The sequence below is a fragment of the Neopsephotus bourkii genome, unplaced genomic scaffold, assembly GCF_033783945.1.
Source record: "Neopsephotus bourkii isolate Nb327-2 ecotype Australia unplaced genomic scaffold, CSIRO-AGI_Nbou_v1 NB_1350, whole genome shotgun sequence".
NCBI lineage: Eukaryota > Metazoa > Chordata > Aves > Psittaciformes > Psittacidae > Neopsephotus > Neopsephotus bourkii.
The window spans coordinates 2,243,549-2,266,133 of record NW_026901829.1 but is presented as its reverse complement, the minus strand read 5'-3'; the positions used below and the strand labels follow the sequence as shown (position 1 = coordinate 2,266,133).

The 22,585-nt window shown below is 47.9% G+C and overlaps 1 protein-coding gene across 1 annotated transcript; it reads right to left on the bottom strand.

The window, feature by feature from the left end:
- Positions 1 to 1,603: 1,603 nt before the first annotated feature.
- On the bottom strand, positions 1,604 to 12,953 carry LOC133219410 (phospholipase A2-like). Its single transcript, XM_061366726.1, has 4 exons — positions 12,816 to 12,953; positions 9,585 to 9,750; positions 3,955 to 4,061; positions 1,604 to 1,865 (listed from the first exon to the last, which is right to left on the bottom strand). The coding sequence occupies exons 1-4, from the start codon at positions 12,862 to 12,864 to the stop codon at positions 1,702 to 1,704; spliced, it is 486 nt and encodes a 161-aa protein (XP_061222710.1). The 5' UTR covers positions 12,865 to 12,953; the 3' UTR covers positions 1,604 to 1,701.
- Positions 12,954 to 22,585: the final 9,632 nt, after the last annotated feature.

Here is a 22,585-nt window from a genome sequence, read left to right as displayed (position 1 = left end):
ACCCAGACCCCACAGCTCCCCAGCTGCTAACACCTACCCAGAAAATCAAATGTGTTGTTTCTGGGAGTGCAACCGTGACTCCTATCTGTCTCCACTTCCCAGTATAGAGGCTCTTGTCCTGTTGGCTTGATAGAATCAAAGAACCGTTAGGATTGCTAGTTCCAATCCCCCTGGATGGGCAGGGACATCCCATTAGAGCAGGTTGCTCAAGGCCTTGTCCAAAGTGGCCTTGAACACTACCAGGAATGAGTCAACCACAGCTGTGCTGGACAGCCTGTTCTAGTGTCTCACCACCCTCACAGTAAAGAATTTGTTCCTAATACCCAATCTAAACTTCCCCTGTTTAAGTTTAGACCCGTTACCTCTTGTCCTATCACTACAGTCCTTGATGAAGAGTCCCTCTCCAGCATCCTTGTAGCCCCCTTCAGATACTGGAAGGCTACTATGAGGTCTTCATGCAGCCTTCTCTTCTCCAGGCTGAACAGCCCCAACTCTCATATGGAAGGTGCTCTAGCCCCCTTATTTTCCTTGTGGCCCTCCTCTGGACTTGCTCCAACAGCTCCATGTCCTTAAGTACAGGACACCAAAACTATATACAATACTCCAAGTTGAGTCTCATGAGACAGAGAGAGGCTTGCTCCAGCCTACAGGTTTGTACCAAAAAGACAAAGGTGGCCAACTTGAATATAGCTACCTGGGGCTGAAAGAATATGATTTTGTTTTACTTTTGCCAGAAGGAAACTTACTGTTTCAATATAAGCCTGTAATGCCCTTAAAATGAGCGATGAAAGATTTGTTTGATGTGACTAATGTTCTCTACAGTCCCCATTTCCTGACAGGAAAATATCTGATTCCCAGGTGATCAGTATCCAGGGGGTATGTCAATATAGGAGAGCACCTCCTGTATGTATAGGAGAGCACCATATCAGCTCTGAAGCATGTGTACTGGGTAGGGAATAAGTTCTCTTGCCTGCTAGCAAGTAGAAGTCAGAAACCCGTGCTGGCTTTGCAACAGCAGTAGGCCAGCATAACTCTGCTTACCTCCGAACACATCTCAGAAGGGTCCCCAGTGCTATGAGGCAGGAACATGAGGGATAAGACAGCTGGCTATATAAATTAAGAAAACACACACACACACCATGCAAGAAAGGATGGAGCCCTGCCCTGGGCCAGACTCTGCTTTTCCTTCTGGTGGGAAGCAAAATCCCTTCAAGCAAAAATAAAGAATAAGGAGGCTTCCTCCCTCTTTGATGTCCCCTCTTCTGCAGGTCCAGGAAAATTAAGCGGGTCACTCTGCTTCCAGTTTGGCGTGCCCCAGGACTTCCGAGGCTGGTGTATCTTTCACAGAAATGGTTTCTTTCTTTGTTGGTTTGTTTTAACAAGACAGCCCAGCAGAAGCCTCTATGTGTTTTCCAGATCATGTGTGTGGAATGCAGGTCAGGCAATGTGAAAGGACAAAAAAGCCATTTGGTGATGGGTAATGCGTTCCCACTACGCTGCAGACCAAACCCTCTATTTCTGGGAAGGCCATGATCAGAGCAGGATCTTACCCTTCAGCATGTATGTTACCCTGTCTCTCCTCCCCGTAAACCTTGTCCTGACAGAAATTCTCTCACACCATTGTTATCCCTGGTAAAAAAGGTAAAATTTTATTCCAGCGCCTTCAGATTCAAAGGGTTATAAGAAAGGTCCTGAAAAAACCTACTCTGGCCCCCCATATCCGAAATGGCAGGTGGGATGAGTCTGTCCACATAAAAAGTCTGGCCAGAGGACGAAGTGTGGGTTGTATGGGGCTGCTCCCCAACACTTGGCTGCCTCTTGGTCACACAGACACACCATTTTTTCACACCGGTCTGTCAGGTTATCTGCAAAAGGAAATGTGAGTGAAGAATGAGGGATTCTGGATGAAGGCAAGAAACAGTTTCAGGAGGAACTATTCCATAATAAAGCAAATCTGAGGGAACAGAGGCTGTGGGAGCAGGAGGAGAGAAGGGCCAACAAGTTGTATGTGTGTAGATCTGACCCTCCCCTGTGCTGTCTCTGTTGATAGGTCTGACCCTAACTGTCACCAAGAGCACCAGAAAGTAGCCCCTAAACATAAACTGGCAATGCCTGTACAAATCTGCCCAGCTCAGAGCTGTGTGAACAATGGGGGCTTAGTTCAGTGATGGAAGCTAAATATGATTTTAGCTTAGCCTGAGCTAAAAGTATTCCATTTCCCTCCAGTCAGTCCATTTCCCTGCTAACTCCTCCCTTTGCAAACCAGGCCAATTTCAAAGGTAAAACAATGCTGCTTTGAAAGGAGCAGTCTCCCACGGGGACATTTGGAAACCTGAGGGTGTAGAAGCACCCACCAGATATCCTCCACTCATGCTCCATGAGTTGCTCTTGTACCTCTTTTGTCTGAATGGGATCAGGTACTATACCTTCACACCCCAAAAAGAGCTGCTGTGCGGTAGCCTGAGGTAGGAAATTTGCCTTCTGAACATGTTTCTGGAGTTCCTTCCCATGGGGGATGTCAGGAGAAGTGAAGCTTGATGAGGGCTTGTGGAGAACAGTTAATGGATGTTTGTCAGGCCTTGTCTGGACATCAGTCTAAGGAATTAATGGTGTTCATTTAACTAATGCTCATTAGCCAGGTTGGAGCAACTGCAGCCCTGTGCACTTTTATGGGACAGACATTGCACGTGTCTGGTGGGCTCAATAGTACATCTCGCATGTGCAGTGAGGGTTGTTCCTTCACAGCAAAAAGAAACAGGAATTCTTTTTTCCATATAAAAAATAGCTAGCAGAAAATACTGGTTAGCTATGGAAATATGGGTAAGTGAGGGGGAGAGGAGTCATACATTAAAACATTAGCCAGCATTTAGCCATTCTTTAGCCAGCACTTTGTACTTAATAGGTTGTGCTGGCACTTGGAAAACAGCAGCTGCAGATGTGCTGTGCCCTGTCTCATACCTGCTACCAGATTTTTAGCTGCTGGAGAGGCTGAAGACTGCCCAAGTAGCCTATGGAATTCCGATAAAGACAAACAGTCTTTTAACGTACAAGGAGTATCCTGGGTGGAATGGGAACAAGTTTTACTCTCACATGTTTCTTTTCAACCTTTCAAAGTGTTCCACAATGGATTTTACCACCAGGAACTTTTTGGAGACTTAGAAACAGAAGTGACAAATTCTAAGACTCAAGTCATCTGGTGTATGTCAAAACAAACTGGTGTGAGCCACTGATGGGCTGTGCCTGTGCAACTGAAGACCTTGGCTGGGTGCCAGCTGTAGAGCTGAGCACAGCCTACACTTGCTGTATGCCTGCAGACCTCAAGAGCACTTGATTCTGCAATCCTCAAAATGCCTGCTGCAGCCCCAGGGCTTTAGGCTGGAGCCCCACATGCGACACAGGTGCACGCTGGCACCCTCCTTCACCTGTCTTGCATCCACGTGTAACAGCACAGCTCTTCTCCAGCAGGGGACAGTGGTAAGTAAAAGAGTGAACAGCCCTGCTGGAAGGAGGGCCAGAACTGCCATGGGAAGACCACCCCTGCAGACCATCACACGGCTATGGGGGGAGGTCAGTGAGGAGCAGGCATGCTTAATGGGAATGAGTGCAGAGCCTCCAGAGAAGCATCTGCATCCCTGCCACACTGAGATGGCTGATGTGTGGGCTCCATGGCCCCAACTCCCACTCCTCTGCCTCAGGAGGACTCAGGTTACCTGGAATGGTGGTGCTGGAGCTCCAGCCTTCCTCTAGCTCCAGCTGGGGACTCTTGGCAAGCCTAGCGATCCAGGCAAGGGATGGGCAGAGAGCTTGCAGGAGAGCAGATGCTGCCTAAAGCGGCTTTGAAACCAGCTCAGCATACAACAGACCTACCCCTGAGGCCCACAGAGCTCTTAGGTCAGCCTAGTGCCTGCCAAGGAGGGAACGAAGTGAACCCGAAGCAAGCAAGCATTTCCTTACCGCACTGCACGGCATTCTGCTCACATGCCCACTGGTAGCGCTGCATCTTGGGGCTGCAGCCTTCCTTCTCTGCCTTGTCATAGCAGCAGTCGTGCCTGTGGCAGCACCTGTGGGAGAATAAAAGGCAGAGCTTGGACATCCTCCTGCATGACATGCTCAGGGGTGTACTCAGGAGTGCTGCAGTCACACACAGCTCACAACAGCAGTGTTTGCTCTACCTTGTCAGTAAATGATCTGTTGATGAACCAGTATCCTGTCATCCCTGTGAATGTCTACATGGCTCAGGAGCTCATTAATGCCATATTTGCTCCCATGACCACTGTGCTGCTTCCTCTGAGCTTTTGCCCTCAGAAAGGCAGGTGTGGTCAATACATGCTAATCTCACTGGAAGGGACCTGGTATGTTCCCATGAAGAGTGTGATCGCGGCTCCCTGGCTCAGGCTCAGACCCATCCCAGGAGTTGTAGTCAGGACGTGTTTTGTATCCTCAGCATCACCAGGCAGCTTCATCTCTTCAGTTCACATGGGCCTGCAGCCTTTGATCCATCCAGTTTCTGAGGGCTGGCTACAAACTCATCAGCCTCAATGCCGATGCCTCAATGTAAACATCCACAGCTAAGGCACCGAACTGTACTCCATTTATGCATGTCTGGGGCACAGTTCATATTACTATACTACAAAAAGCTACGTAGGTGAAAAACATTGCATTTGCAAGTGCAGTTGCATTTCATTGACCATAGAGGGGGCTGAGGGTGACTAGCTCAGTCTGTCCTACAGACTGGTCAGTGAGATACTTCCCACTGTCAATTAAGAATTTATAGACCATTTGACCCCGCTTGAATTTTATTCTGGTAATTCAGGGGCTCAAAATACACCAAGAGAATATTCAGCAGCTAGAAATGTCCACTGCCGAATAACAGAGGTTGTTTCAATGGTGCAAGCTCAGAGGCTGGAGCCGGAGAGGAGCAATCTCCTGCATTTCCAGAAGCTCGTCCCTGCAAGATCACTGGGACTTTACAGAGAAACTGCTCTACTGACTGGGAAGCATCACAGCAGGCTGATCTTAGGGGTAAATGAAGAGCAGACAGCTTTCAGAGAAGCTCTTGAGTCTTGATGTTCATCTGTTCAAGACGCCGATGAGGTGGTGCAAAGGGAGCACAGCTGTGCTGGCTCCCCATAGATTACCAAATCCAGCTGAAAACTTTGACTGCTGTCTTCAAGACCTGAGGCCAACCTACCTGAAAAGTCAGTAAAAGTCTGGGATCCATCATTGTGTCCCTCTGGAATGTGGGACAACCCTGCAAGGAGGACAAAGGTCCCTTGTGCAGGAAGCAGGGCTTCTCAGGGGACCCATCGGGAGCTGCCCAGTACCTTACCCGAGCACTCAGGACCATCGCAGACTTCATCATTTGGCTGCAGGAGTTTTTCCTCTCAGAAACTGGTTTACAGCTATGAGGCTGGTGAGCAGTGTGAGGTGATAAAGCCAAGGGGAAAATGTAAAACTATTTTGAAGTGCATCAACCACTGATGCAAATTCTAATAAAATCACTGGAATGAGATCAGGGGAATCATGTGAAAGGGAAAACAGGATGGGACCAGTCGGCTCCAATTTAGCCTTCATTCAAGCTGCTGTGATTACGCACAGGCTGAATTTAGTCCAGTGTGCTTTCCCTGCTGAATGGGCTCCCAGTTTAGTAGCTGGAAGTAACAATTTCATCCCACAGAGGAGTCTCCCAACAAAATGCCTTTTTTCTCTGAGCTCACGAAGATGAAACCTGTGTGATAACTATGTCCAGACTACTCACTGTGTTGTGAAACCTTGAAATGTAGGGTATCAGGAGCAGACTAATATCTTCTTCCATGCCAGCTCCTCAAAGGACTTCAGAATGGGACTCAGACCTATGGGATATATGTATCTAGATGCTTTCCCATGAGGAGTTACAGCAATTGCTGTAATTGAGAAAACCTTATTCAGCCCATAGAACCAGTTCTGTTGGACAAGATGGCAGTAAGAGGCTGTGGTTCAGATCTTTGTTGGTCCAGTAACACCTCACTCCTGGGCTTGTTCTGAAGAGGTTAGAGATGAAAAGCCAAAGGAGAGAAGAATTTGCAGCCTTGTGGACAGAGTGAAAGCTTCAGCATTCTCCAATGTTTGAGTCCCTATACAGAGTGTCATATAATACGACAGGGATGGACTACAGCAGTGAACTACAACTGAGGCTTGTGTCATTTGGAGGAGCTACTGTAGCCCAGGGCATCCTGGCTAATGTACCTGAACCAGCAGCACAGTCTCATCCATTCTCAGGGGGATGACAGATGGCAGAGCAGGCCCATCATCAGTGTCACATATATGGGACACAGAGCACATGAGGCCATGGTGGAGAGCCACAAATCAGGCTGAGCTGAGGCAGAGCTGTAGAAATTGTAGGGTTTGTGAGGTCTGGGGAGTGAATCAGTCAAGTCAAGTTGGTAAAGTTGGTGTCAGTGATGGAGGAGTGTGGGGAGGAGGAACAACCTCAAGGTAGACAGGCAAAGGAAGTAGATAAGAGCCTGTGTGCCAAGGGAATGAAAGTGCTCTTCATGGAGAGACAGAGGGAATTAACAGAAAAAGAGGTAGGAGAAGTGAGAACAGGTCTTGGAGAGGGCAAAAGATGGTCTGTGAATCAGGCAAGGACAAGAAAATGAGCACTAGAGAGATGTGCTAGCTAACTGTGAGAACTTGCTGCTCTGCATCTGGCTTGGCAGAATCAGTGGATTGCGTAAATTCTGCAGGACCATTCTGCTTCCCATTACCCCAGTTCCTCCTGATGATACCCGTCACATCAACACAAAGTGAGAAGACTGGCTCATATTTGACAAACACCTCTTTCAGATGTGCTGAAACTGCACTGTGAGAGAATGAAGACTGATGAAACTTATCACTGCCCTTTGCCACCTTCAGATGGTCCCCTCCTATCTGGAAATGCCTTTTCCTGCACCTGGGTCAGAGTGTGGTGTTAAGCTTTTGACAATCTGCTAATGCTCTGTTAGACCCATGCAAACAGAGCCAGCCAACACTATGTGGGAGCACTGCTCAACAGGTATGGAAAGCAAACACAACTGTGTCATCTACTTAGCAAACAACCTGTTCATCAGGTCTGGGCTATGAGACAGCCCTAATGGCTACAGACAGCTCCAGCTGGTCCTCAGGAATCAGTTGGCCAGATCCCTGCTGCTCAGCAAATGCCATTAAGGTAAGAATTTGTCACTTTGTGTTTGTCAAGATAACAGCACTGTCACTGCTGTACATCCTTTTGTTTTGCTTTAACTCATATATGCCATTGTGCTTTTCATAGCATTTGGTGTTTTCAAGGAGATGCTGAGCATCTTCAGGTCCTGCTTTACAAAATGAGTGCTGCAGCCATCCAGGGGAACACAAAGGAGAAGGAGAAAGAAATCTATTGACTTTATGCAGAGGGGATGCTGTTATGGCTCAAAGTGACGGGACAATGAGAGTGGAAAAGAGTGAAATGGTAGTTACTGAGAGCACCACATCAAAGTCAGTGTGTGGAATAAACCCTATAAAAGAATTACCCACTCAATGGTATTTTTAATTTTCCCATAGAAAAGAGGTGTTCGGAAACACTCAAGCCCTGTCTAGACAGATTGACTGAATTACTCACAAGAAAATTACTCCTTTTGTAAGGGTCTCAGTAACACACTGAGAAGTGTCAAGGGGATGAGTAATTTGAAACAGTGTTTGTCACCCTTGGCCAGTCATTTTGCCACTCTGCTTTCCTTCTGTTTTAGAATGGCAAATATGAAGAACGTGGTCACTTTGGCAGACACAGGTACCCAACAACACTGAGCTTTGCAGCAGTGCTCAGTAACAGAAGATTCCTCCAGCAACCATGAAATGGGAATTTTTAGGGCTAAATCTACAACCGGGGCGTTGCTGGTTCTTCCTAGCTAAGAACCTGACTGAAAACCTTTTTGTTGGTTTTGGTTCTCTGTTTTGTTTTGAGTATTTTTTTGCAGCCCCGTTGCAGATAAGGAAAAATAATGAATGCACATAAAGGATCAAGCTTCCCTTTTACAAACCACCTGGTGTTTTGAGGCATTTCCAGTTGCAGAGTCTCATTTTCTGCCATTAGGATGAAAAACATACTCCATGGAAGTCAAACGGCAGCAGAAACACCGGCTGATGAGCGTGTGTCCATATATTATTCCCTCTGGCTGTTTTTCAGGAGTGCTGACCACTTGCATCTCCCAGAGTCACCTAAATTTGGGGGTCACTCAACCTCTATGGAAAACAGCTTTTGGGCATTAGCTCTTCAGTAAAAGAAGTACTCCAGATGAGTGAAGTCATGCTTTACTTTAAAGGCCTGCTTATGAGAGCTGGTACAGGGCTAACAAAAATTACACCTTACAGACACTGCTGTAGGTGGTGATAAGCCAGTCTAGAGGTAGTACTGAAAAGTAAAAGAAATCTCTACACATGAAAACAATGACATTCTATAGGCAGCTACTCATCATTTCTAAGTCCCCTATTCACACATGAATTCATAGATTTCATAGATTTCATAGATTAAACGTTTCATAGATACAAATTTGGGATGCGATGAGAGGGCTTTGGCAGTGAAACATTTCACTACATCAGTGAAGACAGTTCCACTAATTTCAAGGGACTCTTGCTCTTTCATGCCCACAGAGGAGCTGGTCTTTAACCTTGGCATCTTTTGTTCCTTTTTTACGCTTTTTCTGTCCTGCCAATTCAGCAAAGTCTGGTTCTGTAGCAATGTGAAATGTCTCCAGCAGCTGGATACTGTGGGAAGCTCAGTTTCCTCCCTAATGATCTACACCTTTACACCCGGAGTGCCTTCACCTCTGCTAAAAGCTGCACTTGCCTATTAGTAGCACACACCCTATAGACTGTAGATAAACAGATTCATGTGCTCTGTCTGTGAAGTTCCAAAGCAGACAAGATTGCAGATAACAGGCTCAGAGCACACAAAAGTCCACCATGCTCAAGATTTAAATGTATGCTAATTGCAAAGTACAAGGAAGAAACCTTTGATTGCAACACCTCCTAGACTCATTGCCTGTAGCCTCAGGAGTAAGCACAGCATCTTCCCTACCAACCAAGTAAAGGGGAAATAACACAATGCTCTCCCCTGTTGTTGTTCTTCCTCTATTTGGTGTGAATTAACAGGCAATGAAGGCAACGGGGTTTATTATTCCCTGCAATGATTTGGATTTCTTCCAGAGGTTGAACACTGATATTCCCATCACAGCCATTTTCAGGACCTAGTGAAACAACCCTCCAAATACCTTGATCACTCCCCTTTTTTTTCAGGAAGGGCTTGTTCTCTATGAATAAACATGCAACTATTTCAGGAAATCATATCCTGATTACTCCTTTGCCCTCCACCCCACATAGCCCCAAGAGCTTTGGTCCCATTCAGAAGGTAGCTAAGCCCTCATTCAAACACCAAGTGATACATGAGTCCTCACAGTTCCCCGGTGATGTTCGTATGTACTGAATTCCCTCTCTGTGAGGTAGCAGTGAGTCCGTGGAGTCACCATAGTATATACAGGGAAGAGTGGGGAGATCTGCACTGCTTCTGGACACGCAGTTGAGGTTCTTCTTACCAGTCTGTTTTATCTTTAGGCCAGCCATGTCCTCCCAGTCCACAGTAGCATCCGTAGCCAATATACGCCAAGGGAGACCGTCCTGTGCCACACGATATAGCTCCTGCCAATTCAATGATTCCTCGGGTGTGCAGTGAATGGGATTTTCCCAGAGCACCTTTCCAAACTGCAAAGACAGGACATGGCTACACACAAGGATTGAAAACGCCTCACATGATCCTCCTAAGTCCTTAGTGGGGGATTTTTTTGTTTGGTTGGGTTGGTTGAACCCTGGCAATCTCATTAGCCATGACATTCAGCCTGCAAAGTAGACTGTGTGGGGCCTTATCTGGGGGCTGGATGCAGAAATACCCAAGCCAGCTATTTCTGCAGAGAGAGCTCAGTTCAAGCAAGACTCCCTAGCTCTGGTGCAGCTATATGGCACCTGAGAGCAGTGTACCTGGTTTAACAGATCACGTAGCCCAAGCTGTTGGCTTTATAGTGCCTGTGCCAGCACCATGCAGAGCCAGCTGGGCTTCACTGCGCCCCAGAGCTCCCAAACCTGGGACACCTTACTCGCTATGCTGTGGTCCCAGGTGGGATGTGGAACAGCAGAGCACAAGTGTGCAACCAGACCTAACCTGGGCTCTAAGCAAAAAAGAAGTTTCTGTGTTGCCCAAGGTGCCTTATATTATCCAGGTTTCCCCTACTATTCTGGATGTTTTAACCCCTTCTCCAGGTCACAAAAAGCTGACAGTACTATTAATTTATGTAGGGTCAGCTACAAGTCCCTGAGCCTGTAAAGTACGCGTTGTCCAGGATAGAGCGCCTACATAAGCCAAGATGTATGTGTATCAACTTTCTTTTGAGCATCTGGAGGTGCTGGCAACACTTACCTCTGCTTCCGTTATTACATTCCATGTAAGTCATAACATCAGGTTGGCTGCATTAACTTTGGCAAAAGGAGCTCCATGTCCTGTGCCAGTGACCCCCAAACCGGTTGGGGTGGTTTCGAGGTACAAGTCTTTCCAGCAGGGTTGTGATTCCACTTGTTAATTTGCAACTCTTCAGAAATCACAGGCTCTGCCTTGCAGTGACCCTTACAGAAACCAGGAGTGCCCTGCCCCTAATGCTCAAACAGCTTTGATGCTCAGCTGCAAACGCTGGTGCTTATCATGTTAAGGATAGTGACAGACAAGGGTATTTCTTGCCTGTGTCCACTGTGAAGGACAAAGAGCACTTTGCACTGTTCTATCGTGCATGGCAAAGTACTCACCACTAGTATTGAACCCCACAGACTGACCGCCTACCCCATCAGTTCATCCCACCCATGCACAGCCACCCCAACAAGAAAAGCCTGCTGGAATGGGGGGTACTTTGCAGCGCACTCAGACGGAGAGGGAGGTGATGCTGGGAGCTGGGAACCCGCTACTGAAGTTTCTTTGCCTCCTGCACGTTTGACCTCTTCAAAGTGCTGTGCAAACACAGACTAATTAATCCCCTAAACCACCCGAGGATGCAATACTATTTAAAACTGTTGCTTTCCTTTTAAAACCCAGCCTCTAATCCCTTTCCTTGGGCTTCACACCCAGGATTCCTTGGGCTATCTCACCCCTCTAGCCTGATCGAGGCACCGGCAAGGGCAAGGAGGGTCTCTCCCCATGCAGGACAAGGCAGGGCTTTGTTCTCTCTCTACAGGCCAACACTCCTTCAGAAAGTGGAGTGCTGCCCCACACCATTTCCCATCCTGCGATTGGTGCCTCAGGCTGTGCCGGTATGGGTTTCACACAGCCTCCTTATGCTTCCCAGAGCATTCCTCAGGGATTAAGTGCACATTCCTGAAAAAGTAACTGCGCTGCTCACCTAAACACTGCTTGAGTGTTCAGGTTTCATGCTAAAAACACATTAGACGGGTGTTATTCAAAACTAAGAGACGACCTATTTCCCTTGTTTAAACAGTGGGGCTCCGGAGTTAGAAAGGGGCTCAGCTCCCAGGTGCCCCAGGGGAAATCACAAGCAGTGAGCTGCCCTGGATTTTGGGTTAAAATCACACTTTTTCAACCTGTTGCAGTTTGCAGACCCTCAAAGTGGAAACAAAACCTTCTCTGTAGGCATTCAGGCCTCTTGACAAGCAGCTTGCAGGTTTTTTGGCTGTCTGTTGCTGACCTCTTGGTCTGCTGGTCACTGGCTAAGGCTGGTGTAAGGTAACTGCAGCTCACCCAGAAGAAAGACCTTTCTCCTTTTAGGGGTATTTCTGAGGATCAAGTCAAATTGAGTCAAAGAGACTTGGTTAGTGTGCTTAGGGCTGCGCACTCTGCAAGAGCTTGAAGCCACTCCAGCATCCAGGCAGCCTCTGATGTTCCCCCTCTGTTCTTTGAAGGCCGGCTGGGCTTTGAGCTGATGTGTTGCTGCAGCTGCGAGGTCAGCCCCAGCAAGTAAGCTTCAGTATTCAGGTGCATGGCTAATCACCTGTCCAAGAACTGAAACTGCTTTTTCTATGCTGGGCAGCTCAAGACAGAACAGCCGGGAAAGCCCTGAAAAGGTCTGCATCTCCCTAGCAGCGTGCATTTAGCCATTAAGGAGCATGCCCAGCCATTAGTTATACTACTAATGGGGCACCTTAGCAAAGAACATACCTGCAGGGAGGGGAGCAGAGGTGGATCTGACAACTCACACATTCTATTTCCTGCTTAAACGGGCAGTCTCTGCTGTGGGTTAAGTCAAGGTTTAGGTGTTTATTTCAGAACTGTACTGCAGGTATAACCTCAGTCCTGACAGTGTAACAGTCTCTGCGTATGAGGGCTTTGTGTTAGCAGACGTTTATGGCCCTTTTTAACAGCCTTTTGAGAAATTATTTTAACTTCAGATACATTTTAAACTGCGTACTCCATGGTCTCTGGTAGGGTACTTCCACCTGCCCATGGCGGGGGTTGGAGCTAGATGACCTCAAGGTCCTTTCCAACCCTAACTATTCTATGATGTCTATGAAGAGACAGAGATACCAACAACTTTGTGGCACGAACCCATGCAGAGGGAAAATGAGCTGTGTTTCTACAGCCCCAGCAATGTGGACCGCTAGCAAGGTGGGCAGGCGGCTCACTTACGCAGCCCCTGCTATTAAAGCTGGAGAGAGTGGAGCAGCGCTTTGTTTCCCTCTTGGCCAAAGCTGGGCGAGGTGCCTGCCGTGAGGCGGGCAAAGCTGGCGGCAAGCGGAGGCTCGGGGAGGGCGAGGGGCCGGGCGGCGGTACTCACCTGCCTGGAGCAGCAGCAGCAGCAGTGCCAGCAGCAGGCGGGAGCCCATGGGCAGGTCGCTGCCAGGCTCTGGTGCGCCGGGGTTCAGCCGCGGGGCTGGCGAGCGAGCCGAGGTGCGGCTGTGCTTAGCAGCCTCCCCAGCCCGCTGCCCGGGTTTATATACACAGGGCTCTGCGCCCGCCTGCAGCGGAACACCCTCTGCGGCGAGGGCCCGAGCCCCAGCACGGTCCGGTCTGTGCGCGGGGAGGGCGAGGGCTGGCTCTGTTTGCCTGGCATCGTCTGAGGGAGGGAGGGAGGGAGGGGAGGGCTGCTGGAAGGGCTTTAGGCTGGCGGTCCCTGGGACAGCCTGAGACACCCAGGCACTAAGCTGGGCTCCTTCTTTAAGCTGTTTGCTTCCAGACCCTGGTTAACCTCTGAGTAGCTGCGGAAAAGGGAGGCCTGAGGCCGGGCTTTCTGTGGCTTGTGGCATCCCTCTGGCAAGGATTTTCTCTTTTTATAAGCACTCTTTCCAGGGTAATTTTGATTTTTTTTTCTTTTACATTATTTTATTTTAAGCCTGATTATTTTTTCACATTTAAAAGATACAAAACTATAAAAATCCAACAGAAAGAATACTGTTAGGTGCAAGTACCTAATTATAAACTGACCAACAGAGCTAATTCTGTGCCACTCCTGAGAGAAAAATACCCTCTTGGCCTGTTGCTGCACCTGACCGACACCAACTGATTTTGTGAGGACTCATCACTATGTGGGTCCCAGCCACAGCAACAGGACAGAAGCTGGGGACAGTCCCATGGGGCACCTGTGCTCTGGTCAGCCAGATCAGCAAGGTGGCCTCTGCTTGTGTGGGGCAGCAGGCAAGGTGAGCAGCAGGGATGGCCACAGCTCTTTTGCCTTTGGGGTTGAAACAAATTCCAGCCCTTCAGGGCTTTAAATCTCCTGCCTTGCTTGGTATAGCAGCCATTCGTGGCTGGGGTCTAAGCATCTGCCCCTTCCCAGGTGTGGGTATTATGGGCTGGGAGAGAAAGGGAGGAAGGCTGCTTGCCCCTTCCTCTCCTAACACAGGACTACCTCAGCAGCACCCCTTGCCCAAGTTCCCCATGCTAAAGCTGTGCCTACCTTCTTAACAGCATGGTTTTAAATATTTGCTTGCTAAATATTGGTACTTGAACCAAAGGTCAGCAGCAAGGCATTCACTGGGCTGCCTTCTGCCGGGGCCAGCCCTGCTGCAGCAGCTGGCAGTCTTTGCTGAGCAGGATTTCAAGATCCAGTGTAGATCAAGTGATACAGGGCAAAAGGGACAGCAGAACTGGGTAAACTCATGACATCTGTGATCCAGAGATCCCTGCCTGCCACTGTGGTGGGCTGTGTGCTGGCAGCAGGGAGGGAGGAGGGCAAGGGGAGCATCCCGCTGCTCCGTGCCCCAGCTCCTCTGCAGCACCGGAGGGCCCAGGAGGAGCTGCGCAGCTCACACCTCCTGCCCTCAGAAACTCCCTTCAGTAATCATGTATTTACTCAGGTAATAAAGCCAAATTCTATGTATGTGAGCTGTTGCTGGCTAATATTTAACCTGAAGAATATATGTTTGTGGAAGGAGGATGCTGGAGGATGGGTGTGCTGTATGCGAGGGCCCTGCGGATACAGGTCCTCAAAATGGCAAGTGCAAAGAAGGCAGGCTTTGAAGCAACATGCGGGGTCTGGGCGAGCAAGACACCCTGTTAGAGCAAGCTCTGTCCCTGACAGATACCTGACAGGCCCTGCTCAGTGGGGGCCAAGTGGGAGTTTTGAGCAACCTCTGCAGATGCTTCACAGGATTCCTGGGATCCCCAAGGCCAGAGGGCTGCCTCCAAGTGCCAAACTGAGGTGAGACTGACTGTCCCATAGCTCCCTGAGTCTTCCTTTTTATTCCTCAAATATGATGGGTAATGGTTTGGCCCCTTCATCTGCCAGTTCCCTCAGGATCTGCAGATGCATCTCATCGGGTCCATGGACTTGTGCACCATGAGGCTCTTTAGGCGGTCTCAGACCTGATCTTCTACAGCAGGCAGTTCTTCATTTTCCCAGTCCCTGCCTTTCCCTTCTGCGATTTGGGTGGTGTGGCTGGAGCCCTTCCCAGGGAAGACTGAGGCAAAAATTCGGTGAGTACCTTGGCCTTCTCCATATCCCCGGTAACCAGGTCTCCTGTTTCCTTCCAGAGAGGGCCCACATTTTCCCTACTCTTCCTTTTATCACTGACCTATCTGTAGCAGTTTTTCCTGTGCCCCTGACATCCCTGGCCAGATTTAATTCTACCAGGGCTTTAGCTCTCCTAACCTTTTCCCTGGCTCCTTGGACAATTTCTCGGTATTCCTCCCAGGCTCGCTGCCCTTGCTCGCACCCTCTGTAGGCTTCCCTTCTTTGTCTGAGTTTTCCAGGAGCTCCTTGTTCACCCATGCAGGTCTCCTGGTGTTTTACCCAATTTCCTCTTTGTTGGGATGCATCGTTCCTGAGCTTGCAGGAGGTGATGTTTAAATATTATCCAACTTTCTTGGGCTCCCATTCCCCTAGGGCTTTATCCCATGGTGCCTTACCAAGCAGATCCCTGAAGAGGCAAAACTCCACTCTCCTGAAGTCCAGGCCAGTTAGTTTGCTGTGTGCTCTCCTTGCCGTACCAAGGATCTTGCACGCCACCATTTCATGGGAACTTCAACCAAGCCTGTCCTCGAGCTTCACATTCCCCACCAGCCCCTAACTGTTGGTGAGAACAAGGTCCAGCAGAACACCTCTCCTTGTTGGTTCCTCTATTGCTTGGAAAGGGAGGTTATCATCAATGCATTGCTTGTGCCCTGCCCTCCAACAAACATGGGGCTGGTTGAAGTCGCCCAAGAGAACCAGGGCTTGTGAAGGTGAGGCTACTCCTGTCTGTCTGTAGAGGGCCTCATCCGCTCAGTCTTCCTTGGCCGGTGGCCTGTAGCAGACCCCCACTATAATGTCACTGTCCCTGCGCTCCCTTTAATCCTGACCCATAAACTCTCAATGGTTTCTTCTTCCCTCCCCAGGCTGAGCTCCATGCTATTATGCCCTTTCTCACAGCCCCCCCAAATAACAGATGAGGGGTTTGGCCCCCATTCAGCAATAAACACAGAATAAAGAAATACAGACTCTTCTGATAGCCAAATGTACTTGCAATGTTTGAAGAAGACTTCTGCAGACTATTAGGGAGTGATGCCCAAATTCAACATTAAAATGGAAAGCAGAATTAATGAATTGCTCCTTTACAATTGTTTCACACTGTTGACTGCTCAAGTTTGTTACTTATCTGGGAATTACAAATTGCCTAAATTGATCAGCATATTTACTCAGTAGTATTAAATGCTAATCATGGTCTTACTATGTCATGGCAAGTGCACTGGGATCATGAGGACATTTTTTTTACTGTTTGTGAAAATAAAATGAGTTCCCTGAGGCCATCCCTTCACGTGCATTTTGCATGTTACCTGTTTGAGCTCCACTTCTCACCAGCAGCAAGAGGGTGTTGGGTACGGATTGTCTCAGCAAACTCAGCTGTACAGACTACTGGCTGTCCAATCTGAAAGTGCATGCACAATAAACTCTAAGCCTCCAGTCACTTGCATGTGGCAATCAATCCATATGGTTGAAAGGCTATTTCTTTAGATGAACTAGCTCTTTTGGAAACAGGGCTCCCTTGGTTTGCACCACCAAAGCAGTTGGACCACAGGGACAATAGTGCTTCATGATATCTGGTTTCTTGTTGTTTCCACTATTAGGGGAAAGTCTTCAGTTGAAGGGAAGAAGACATTATAAGGACTCCACAGTTCTGAACAATGTTTACCCAACAAGTTTCAAGGTGCCAGAGCTTCTTACAGAAGCCAGGCTGTCCCTCATCCCACAGAGGCTGTACTGTCTCAAATGAAATATCAGTCATCTCTGTGGATGTCACCACCAACTGCAAGCAGAGGTCTCTGCTCAGCACCAGCAGACTCAATGATGCTTTTGCTGGCCAGGTCAGGGGTTTTTCCTATTAGGAGCAAAGGAAACTTTCTTGCAACACCATGGATGTTAAAGGCTCCCTAAAAGAACTGCCTGCCCTCCCTGGTTGGTCTATAGGAGTGTGACTAAAGCGACTCAAGGACACAGAATGACAATTTGGGTACTGTGAGGTAGAGGGGAAAGAATCAGTTCTAAAGGGAAACAAACTCCACATTACCTGTGCAGAGGAAAGCAAGCAAACAAACAAAATCTAACACTGCCACATGATTTGTGGTGACATAACCAGTTACAGATGCATTGGAGATAACAGAGCAACATAACAAGTAAACAGACTTATTTAATATCATCTTGCATGGAAGGTCTGTCCGTGCTTTAGTATTGACACAGCCTAGCCAAACTTGATGAGAAAAGACAACAGCATTATTTCTGTCTTCTGAGTCAGCCCCGGAAGGAAAGTTCTAAAGGTGGCTCCTGGTTCGAGGGTGTCCGGTATGTATCTATCTCCTTGAGCTTCACTGCTGCTCTGTGCCGAGTCTCATCTTGATGGTGGCACTTCTGAAGGGTGAAGCTAAAGCACCAGCCTGCAGCACTCTCTCAAAGCCAGTGCCTGCTTTGCCTATAGTCAGCCACACACACATATACCTCAGGTGATGAAGAAGTAAGGGCCACCTCTCTCAGGCCTTTGCTGTTGCAGTTTTCTCTCAGCACAGTTTCAAAGGTGCACACTGAGCACTGCCTATAGCAAAAGCTATAGCAAAAGCTATATAACATACGTTATCAGCAGAGAACCCGTACACAGCTGGCTTTTGTTCTAGAGCTCTGGTGACATTTCCCATTCAAAAAAGAGGAAATATTACCACAATTAAGGGATACCTAAACCAGGAACAGGCTGAATAAAGGAGTCTTATTCAAATACTGACACCACCTCAGGCGGTTTAGTTTAGGAGAACCACCAAGAGGTTGGGCTGCCTCATCTGATAGGAGGCCCAGGGAGCACAAACACACAGAGATGAATATACACTGTAATATCACAGAAACACAGAATCACAGAATCCCAAGGGTTGGAAGGGACCTCAGGAGATCATCTGGTCCAACCCCCCTGCAAGAGCAGGGTAACCTAGAGTACATCACACAGGAACTTGTCCAGGTGGGCCTTGAATATCTCCAATGTGGGAGACTTCACAACCCCCCTGGGCAACCTGTTCCAGTGCTCTGTCACTCTCACAGTAAAGAAGTTCTTCCTGATGTTAACGTGGAACCTTCTATGCTCCAGTTTACACCCACTGCCCCTTGTCCTATCACTGGATATCACTGAAAAAAGCCTAGCTCCATCATCCTGACACCCACCCGTTACATATTTGTAAACACTGATGAGGTCACCCCTCAGTCTCCTCCAAGCTGAAGAGACCCAGCTCCTTCAGCCTCTCCTCATAAGGGAGGTGTTCCACTCCCTTAATCATCTTTGTGGCTCTGCGCTGGACTCTTTCAAGCAATTCCCTGTCCTTCTTGAACTGAGGGGCCCAGAACTGGATGCAATATTCCAGATGCGGCCTAACCAAGGCAGAGTAGAGGGGGAGGAGAACCTCTCTTGACCTACCAACCACACCCTTTCTAATGCACTCCAGGATGCCATTTGCCCTCTTGGCCACAAGGGCACATTGCTGGCTCATGTTCATCCTCCTATCCACCGGGACCCCCAGGTCCCTTTCCCCTTCGCTACTTTCCAGCAGGTCAGTCCCCAGCCTGTACTGGTACATGGGGTTGTTCTTCCCCAGATGCAAGACTCTACACTTGCCCTTGTTGAATTTCATCAAATTTCTGCCTGCCCAACTCTCCAGCCTGTCCAGGTCTCGCTGAATGGCAGCACAGCCTTCTGGTGTGTCAGCCACTCCTCCCAGTTTAGTGTCATCAGTGAACTTGCTGAGAGTACACTCGGTTCCCTCGTCCAGGTCGTTGATGAAAATATTAAACAGCACTGGTCCCAGCACCGACCCCTGAGGCACTCCACTAGTCACAGACCTCCAGCTAGACTCTGCACCATTGACCACAACTCTCTGCCTTCTTCCTTCCAACCAGTTCTTGATCCACCTCACTACCTGATCGTCAAGCCCACACTTCCTTAGCTTATCTATGAGAATGCTGTGGGAGACAGTATCAAATGCCTTACTGAAATCAAGAAAAAACACATCTACTGCTCTACCATCATCCCTCCACCTAGTCACTTCCTCATAGAAGGCTATAAGGTTGGGCAAACATGACTTCCCCCTCATAAAACCATGTTGGCTGTTCTTAATAAACAGAATAAGTTCCTGAAACACTTCTGAGTTTCCTGAAAAGGAATGGCTAACATAAATGTCTGTGTCCATTTAACAGGAACCACTGTCAGAGACAAAGACCAGCTCATACCAATGTCACCAAGATTCCTGACACTCATATAGACTGAAGCTCATTAAAATGCTTGTTCTGACATGTCAGAGTTTTAAAGTCTGTTGTTTAAATTGATGGAAAATCCTTAACAGAGCAAAATTACGCTTTTATTTCCTGGTTGCAAAGGTAATGTAAACAGAGGTGTGTCCATAGCTGCTCCTGGGATACAGGAAGGGGCCGTCTGGGTGCAGGAGGCATAATACAGAGCAGGAGCACACAGAATTCTTATTCCACCTTTGCAAGTACATTTCAATGCTGACAACTGTTGACCACCATCCTCACTCAGCTCTGCCAGTGCATTCCAGTGCTGCCTATCTATGTAGTCTGCTGTGCACTGTCTCCTCCAAATGCTGCCTGCTTTAGCTTCCCATTTCCCTATTGTTCAGAGTTCACTTTCCTTTTTTTCAGTTACTAAATTTTTCCATGCCTCTGCACTTGCTGTTGCACACCTCTCTCCTTCCATCTTTTGTCCCAGCCTGGCACTCTCACCTACAACATCATAAATAGCTTGAAGACTCACACTGGTACTGTCTCAAGGTTCAGTTACCAACCCAGACAGAAGAGTGCTTTTTATTGAAGGCCTCCATTCATAACAACAGTTGGTCCTGCTTAGATCATGGAGCACTTGGGAGCTTTGAATCTTCCTTTAAGAGGATGGGTGATCAGACTCTTCCTGAAGAAAAGAGGATATCTGTTACACTATCTTTGCTCCATTATCTGGAATGCTTTATTAGGATGCATCCAGTATACAGACTAATATTTTTTCTATTTGGTATCTGAGTATATTTAAAAAAAAAAAGCCAATAATGGGCTAGATTTTAGGGGTGTTGCTATTCCTATGGTAAACGTGAAAAAAAGCATTCCCTGAAAGTAGAACTATGATGACTCGCGATCTGCTTTCCTGTAGCCATTCTGAAGGTTGTCCATGAGCTCAGTGTCACTGTTATAGATTCATTAGGAGAGGCACTGGAAAACAAAAGTTTTGCTGCTCTCTTTTCTTGACATTGACCAGCCATGATTAAGCCATGATTAAGCTTATCTTGGTCAATGGACCCTACTGGGAAAGTGTTCTTTGCTATTTTGCCAACCACAGTCTGAATTACCAAGCCCCAGTTCAAATACTGTAACTTGCACAGTTACAGTACTATTACTTCCACAAGCTCTCCAAAACCTCTCTCTTTCTACACATGTATACACCCCTGCACTAACACTCATATTTGCCACCGCTACCTTGTTTTTGTTTCATGACTCATCACCTCTTCACTGCTGTGGAAATTGTTGTCTTCGGGTTTCATACGTGGCAAAGTAAAAGGTTTGGAAAAAAAGAAAAGGAAAACCCATCAGAACAGTGAGAAGAGCTCCACCCTTCAGGAATAAGAGAAGACACAACTCTGTTTAGCTGGGAAGGGAAAGCTCTGAGCTGGTCACTGTGGTCACACAGTTGGTTTCTTTCTTTTCTGTCTGATCAGCCCCCAGCCGAGGGCATGCTGCATGTGTTACATCTCATCTTCAGGCTTTGTACCTGTAGCAGATAAATCACCATATTTGCGGGCCCAGTGCCAGTCCTTTTCTCCCTTACATGATAAGGATTTATCTGATCAAAGCCTGTACCTTTGTGCTCAAGGACAGGTTAGGTGAGGGCTGGATGCTGCGGTGTTCTGAATACCTAATAAGTGGGTGCCTCCTGTGACCAACAGCCCTCAAGACACAGTGAAGAACTGCCAACTTGGGAAGCTCCCAGACCCATAGAGATCTCCTCAACTGTCAGTAAAACTGCTTGTTTTACCTTGAGCAAGCAATCTTGACAAGGAATGTTGGTTATGATTTCATGTAGTCTTTTGCTTACAAGTGGAGGACAATTTCAACCTTTACCTGGCTCTCTTGCCTGATTCTCATACCAGTCATAGCTCTCACAGCAAACTTAAGACCACACTGAAGGGCATAGATAGCATAATAATAATATTAAGTACTTATTTGTCATTAAAATGATGGTTGCGACATGGTGGAATGAGATCCATGCAGGCTGTTCCTGTTGAAATGCCTTATCAGTTCATGATGCCAGTTGAGGCTCAGGAGGTCACCCAGTTCCCAGCACGCCAAGAAACTGCCTACAATAAGACTGAATGCTTGTATAAGGGGAAATCCTGCCTGTCCAACTTGGTGGCCTTCTATGATGGGGCTACGGAACTGATGGACAGAGGTAGAGCAGTTGATGTCATCTACCTGGACTTGTGTAAAGCTTTCGATACTGTCCCACATGACATCCTTGTCTCTAAATTGGAGAGACATCAATTTGATGAATGGACCACTTGGTGGATAAAGAACTGGCTGCATGGCCGCACACAAAGAGTTGTGGTCAATGGCTCAATGTCCAGCTGGAGACCAGTAACGAGTGGTGTCCCTCAGGGATCGGTGTTGGGACAGATCTTGTTCAACATCTTCGTCGCTGACACGGACAGTGGGATTGAGTGCACCCTCAGCAAGTTTGCCGATGACACCAAGCTGTGTGGTTCGGTTGATACGCTGGAGGGAAGGAATGCCATCCAGAGGGACCCTGACACGCTTGTGAGGTGGGCTGATGCCAAACCTCATGAAGTTTAACCATGCCAAGTGCAAGGTCCTACACCTGGGTCGGAGCAACCCCAGGCAGTGGGATCCCAGACCAATGTGCAGTTCTGGTGTCCTCAACATAAAAAGGACATGGAACTGTTGGAACAAGTCCAGAGGAGGGCCATGAGGATGATCAGGGGACTGGAGCACCTCCCATATGAAGATAGGCTGAGAAAGCTGGGGCTGTTCAGCCTGGAGAAGAGAAGGCTGCGTGGAGACCACATTCCAGTATCTGAAGGGGGGGCTATAGGGATGCTGGGGAGGGACTCTTCATTAGGGACTGTAGTGGTAGGACAAGGGGTAATGGGTTAAAACTTAAACAGGGGAAGTTTAGATTGGATATAAGGAGGAAATTCTTTCCTGTTAGGGTGGTGAGCACTGGACTGGGTTGCCCAGTAAGGCTGTGAATGTTCCATCCCTGGTGGTGCTCAAGGCCAGGTTGGACAGAGCCTTGGGTGACATGGCTTAGTGTGAGGTGTCCTAGCCCATGGCAGGGGGGTTGGAACTTGATGATCTTAAGGTCCTTTCCAACCCTAACTATTCTATCAGTCTATGATTCTATAGTTAGCAGGAAAAGATCTATAAAGAAGTGGGTAAATTCATGCAAGGCTTTTGGCTGCCTTAGCTGGGCAGCAGGGAGTAGGTCAATTCTGTATAGCCCCAGTTAAGATGGCTACGTTCAGCTTCAGTGCATTTTTCTACATTTTAGTCACTCATCCTTCCCACTTTGCTCCATTGTATGT

Excerpts from the sequence above, each read along its gene's own strand:
- LOC133219410 (XM_061366726.1), bottom strand. The coding sequence starts at position 12,864 with ATGGGCTCCCGCCTGCTGCTGGCACTGCTGCTGCTGCTGCTCCAGGCA. Across the intron at positions 9,751-12,815 it reads GCTGCTGCTGCTCCAGGCAG|TTTGGAAAGGTGCTCTGGGA; the intron begins GTGAGTACCGCC and ends CTGTCTTTGCAG. Across the intron at positions 1,866-3,954 it reads GCAGAATGCCGTGCAGTGCG|ATAACCTGACAGACCGGTGT; the intron begins GTAAGGAAATGC and ends TTCCTTTTGCAG.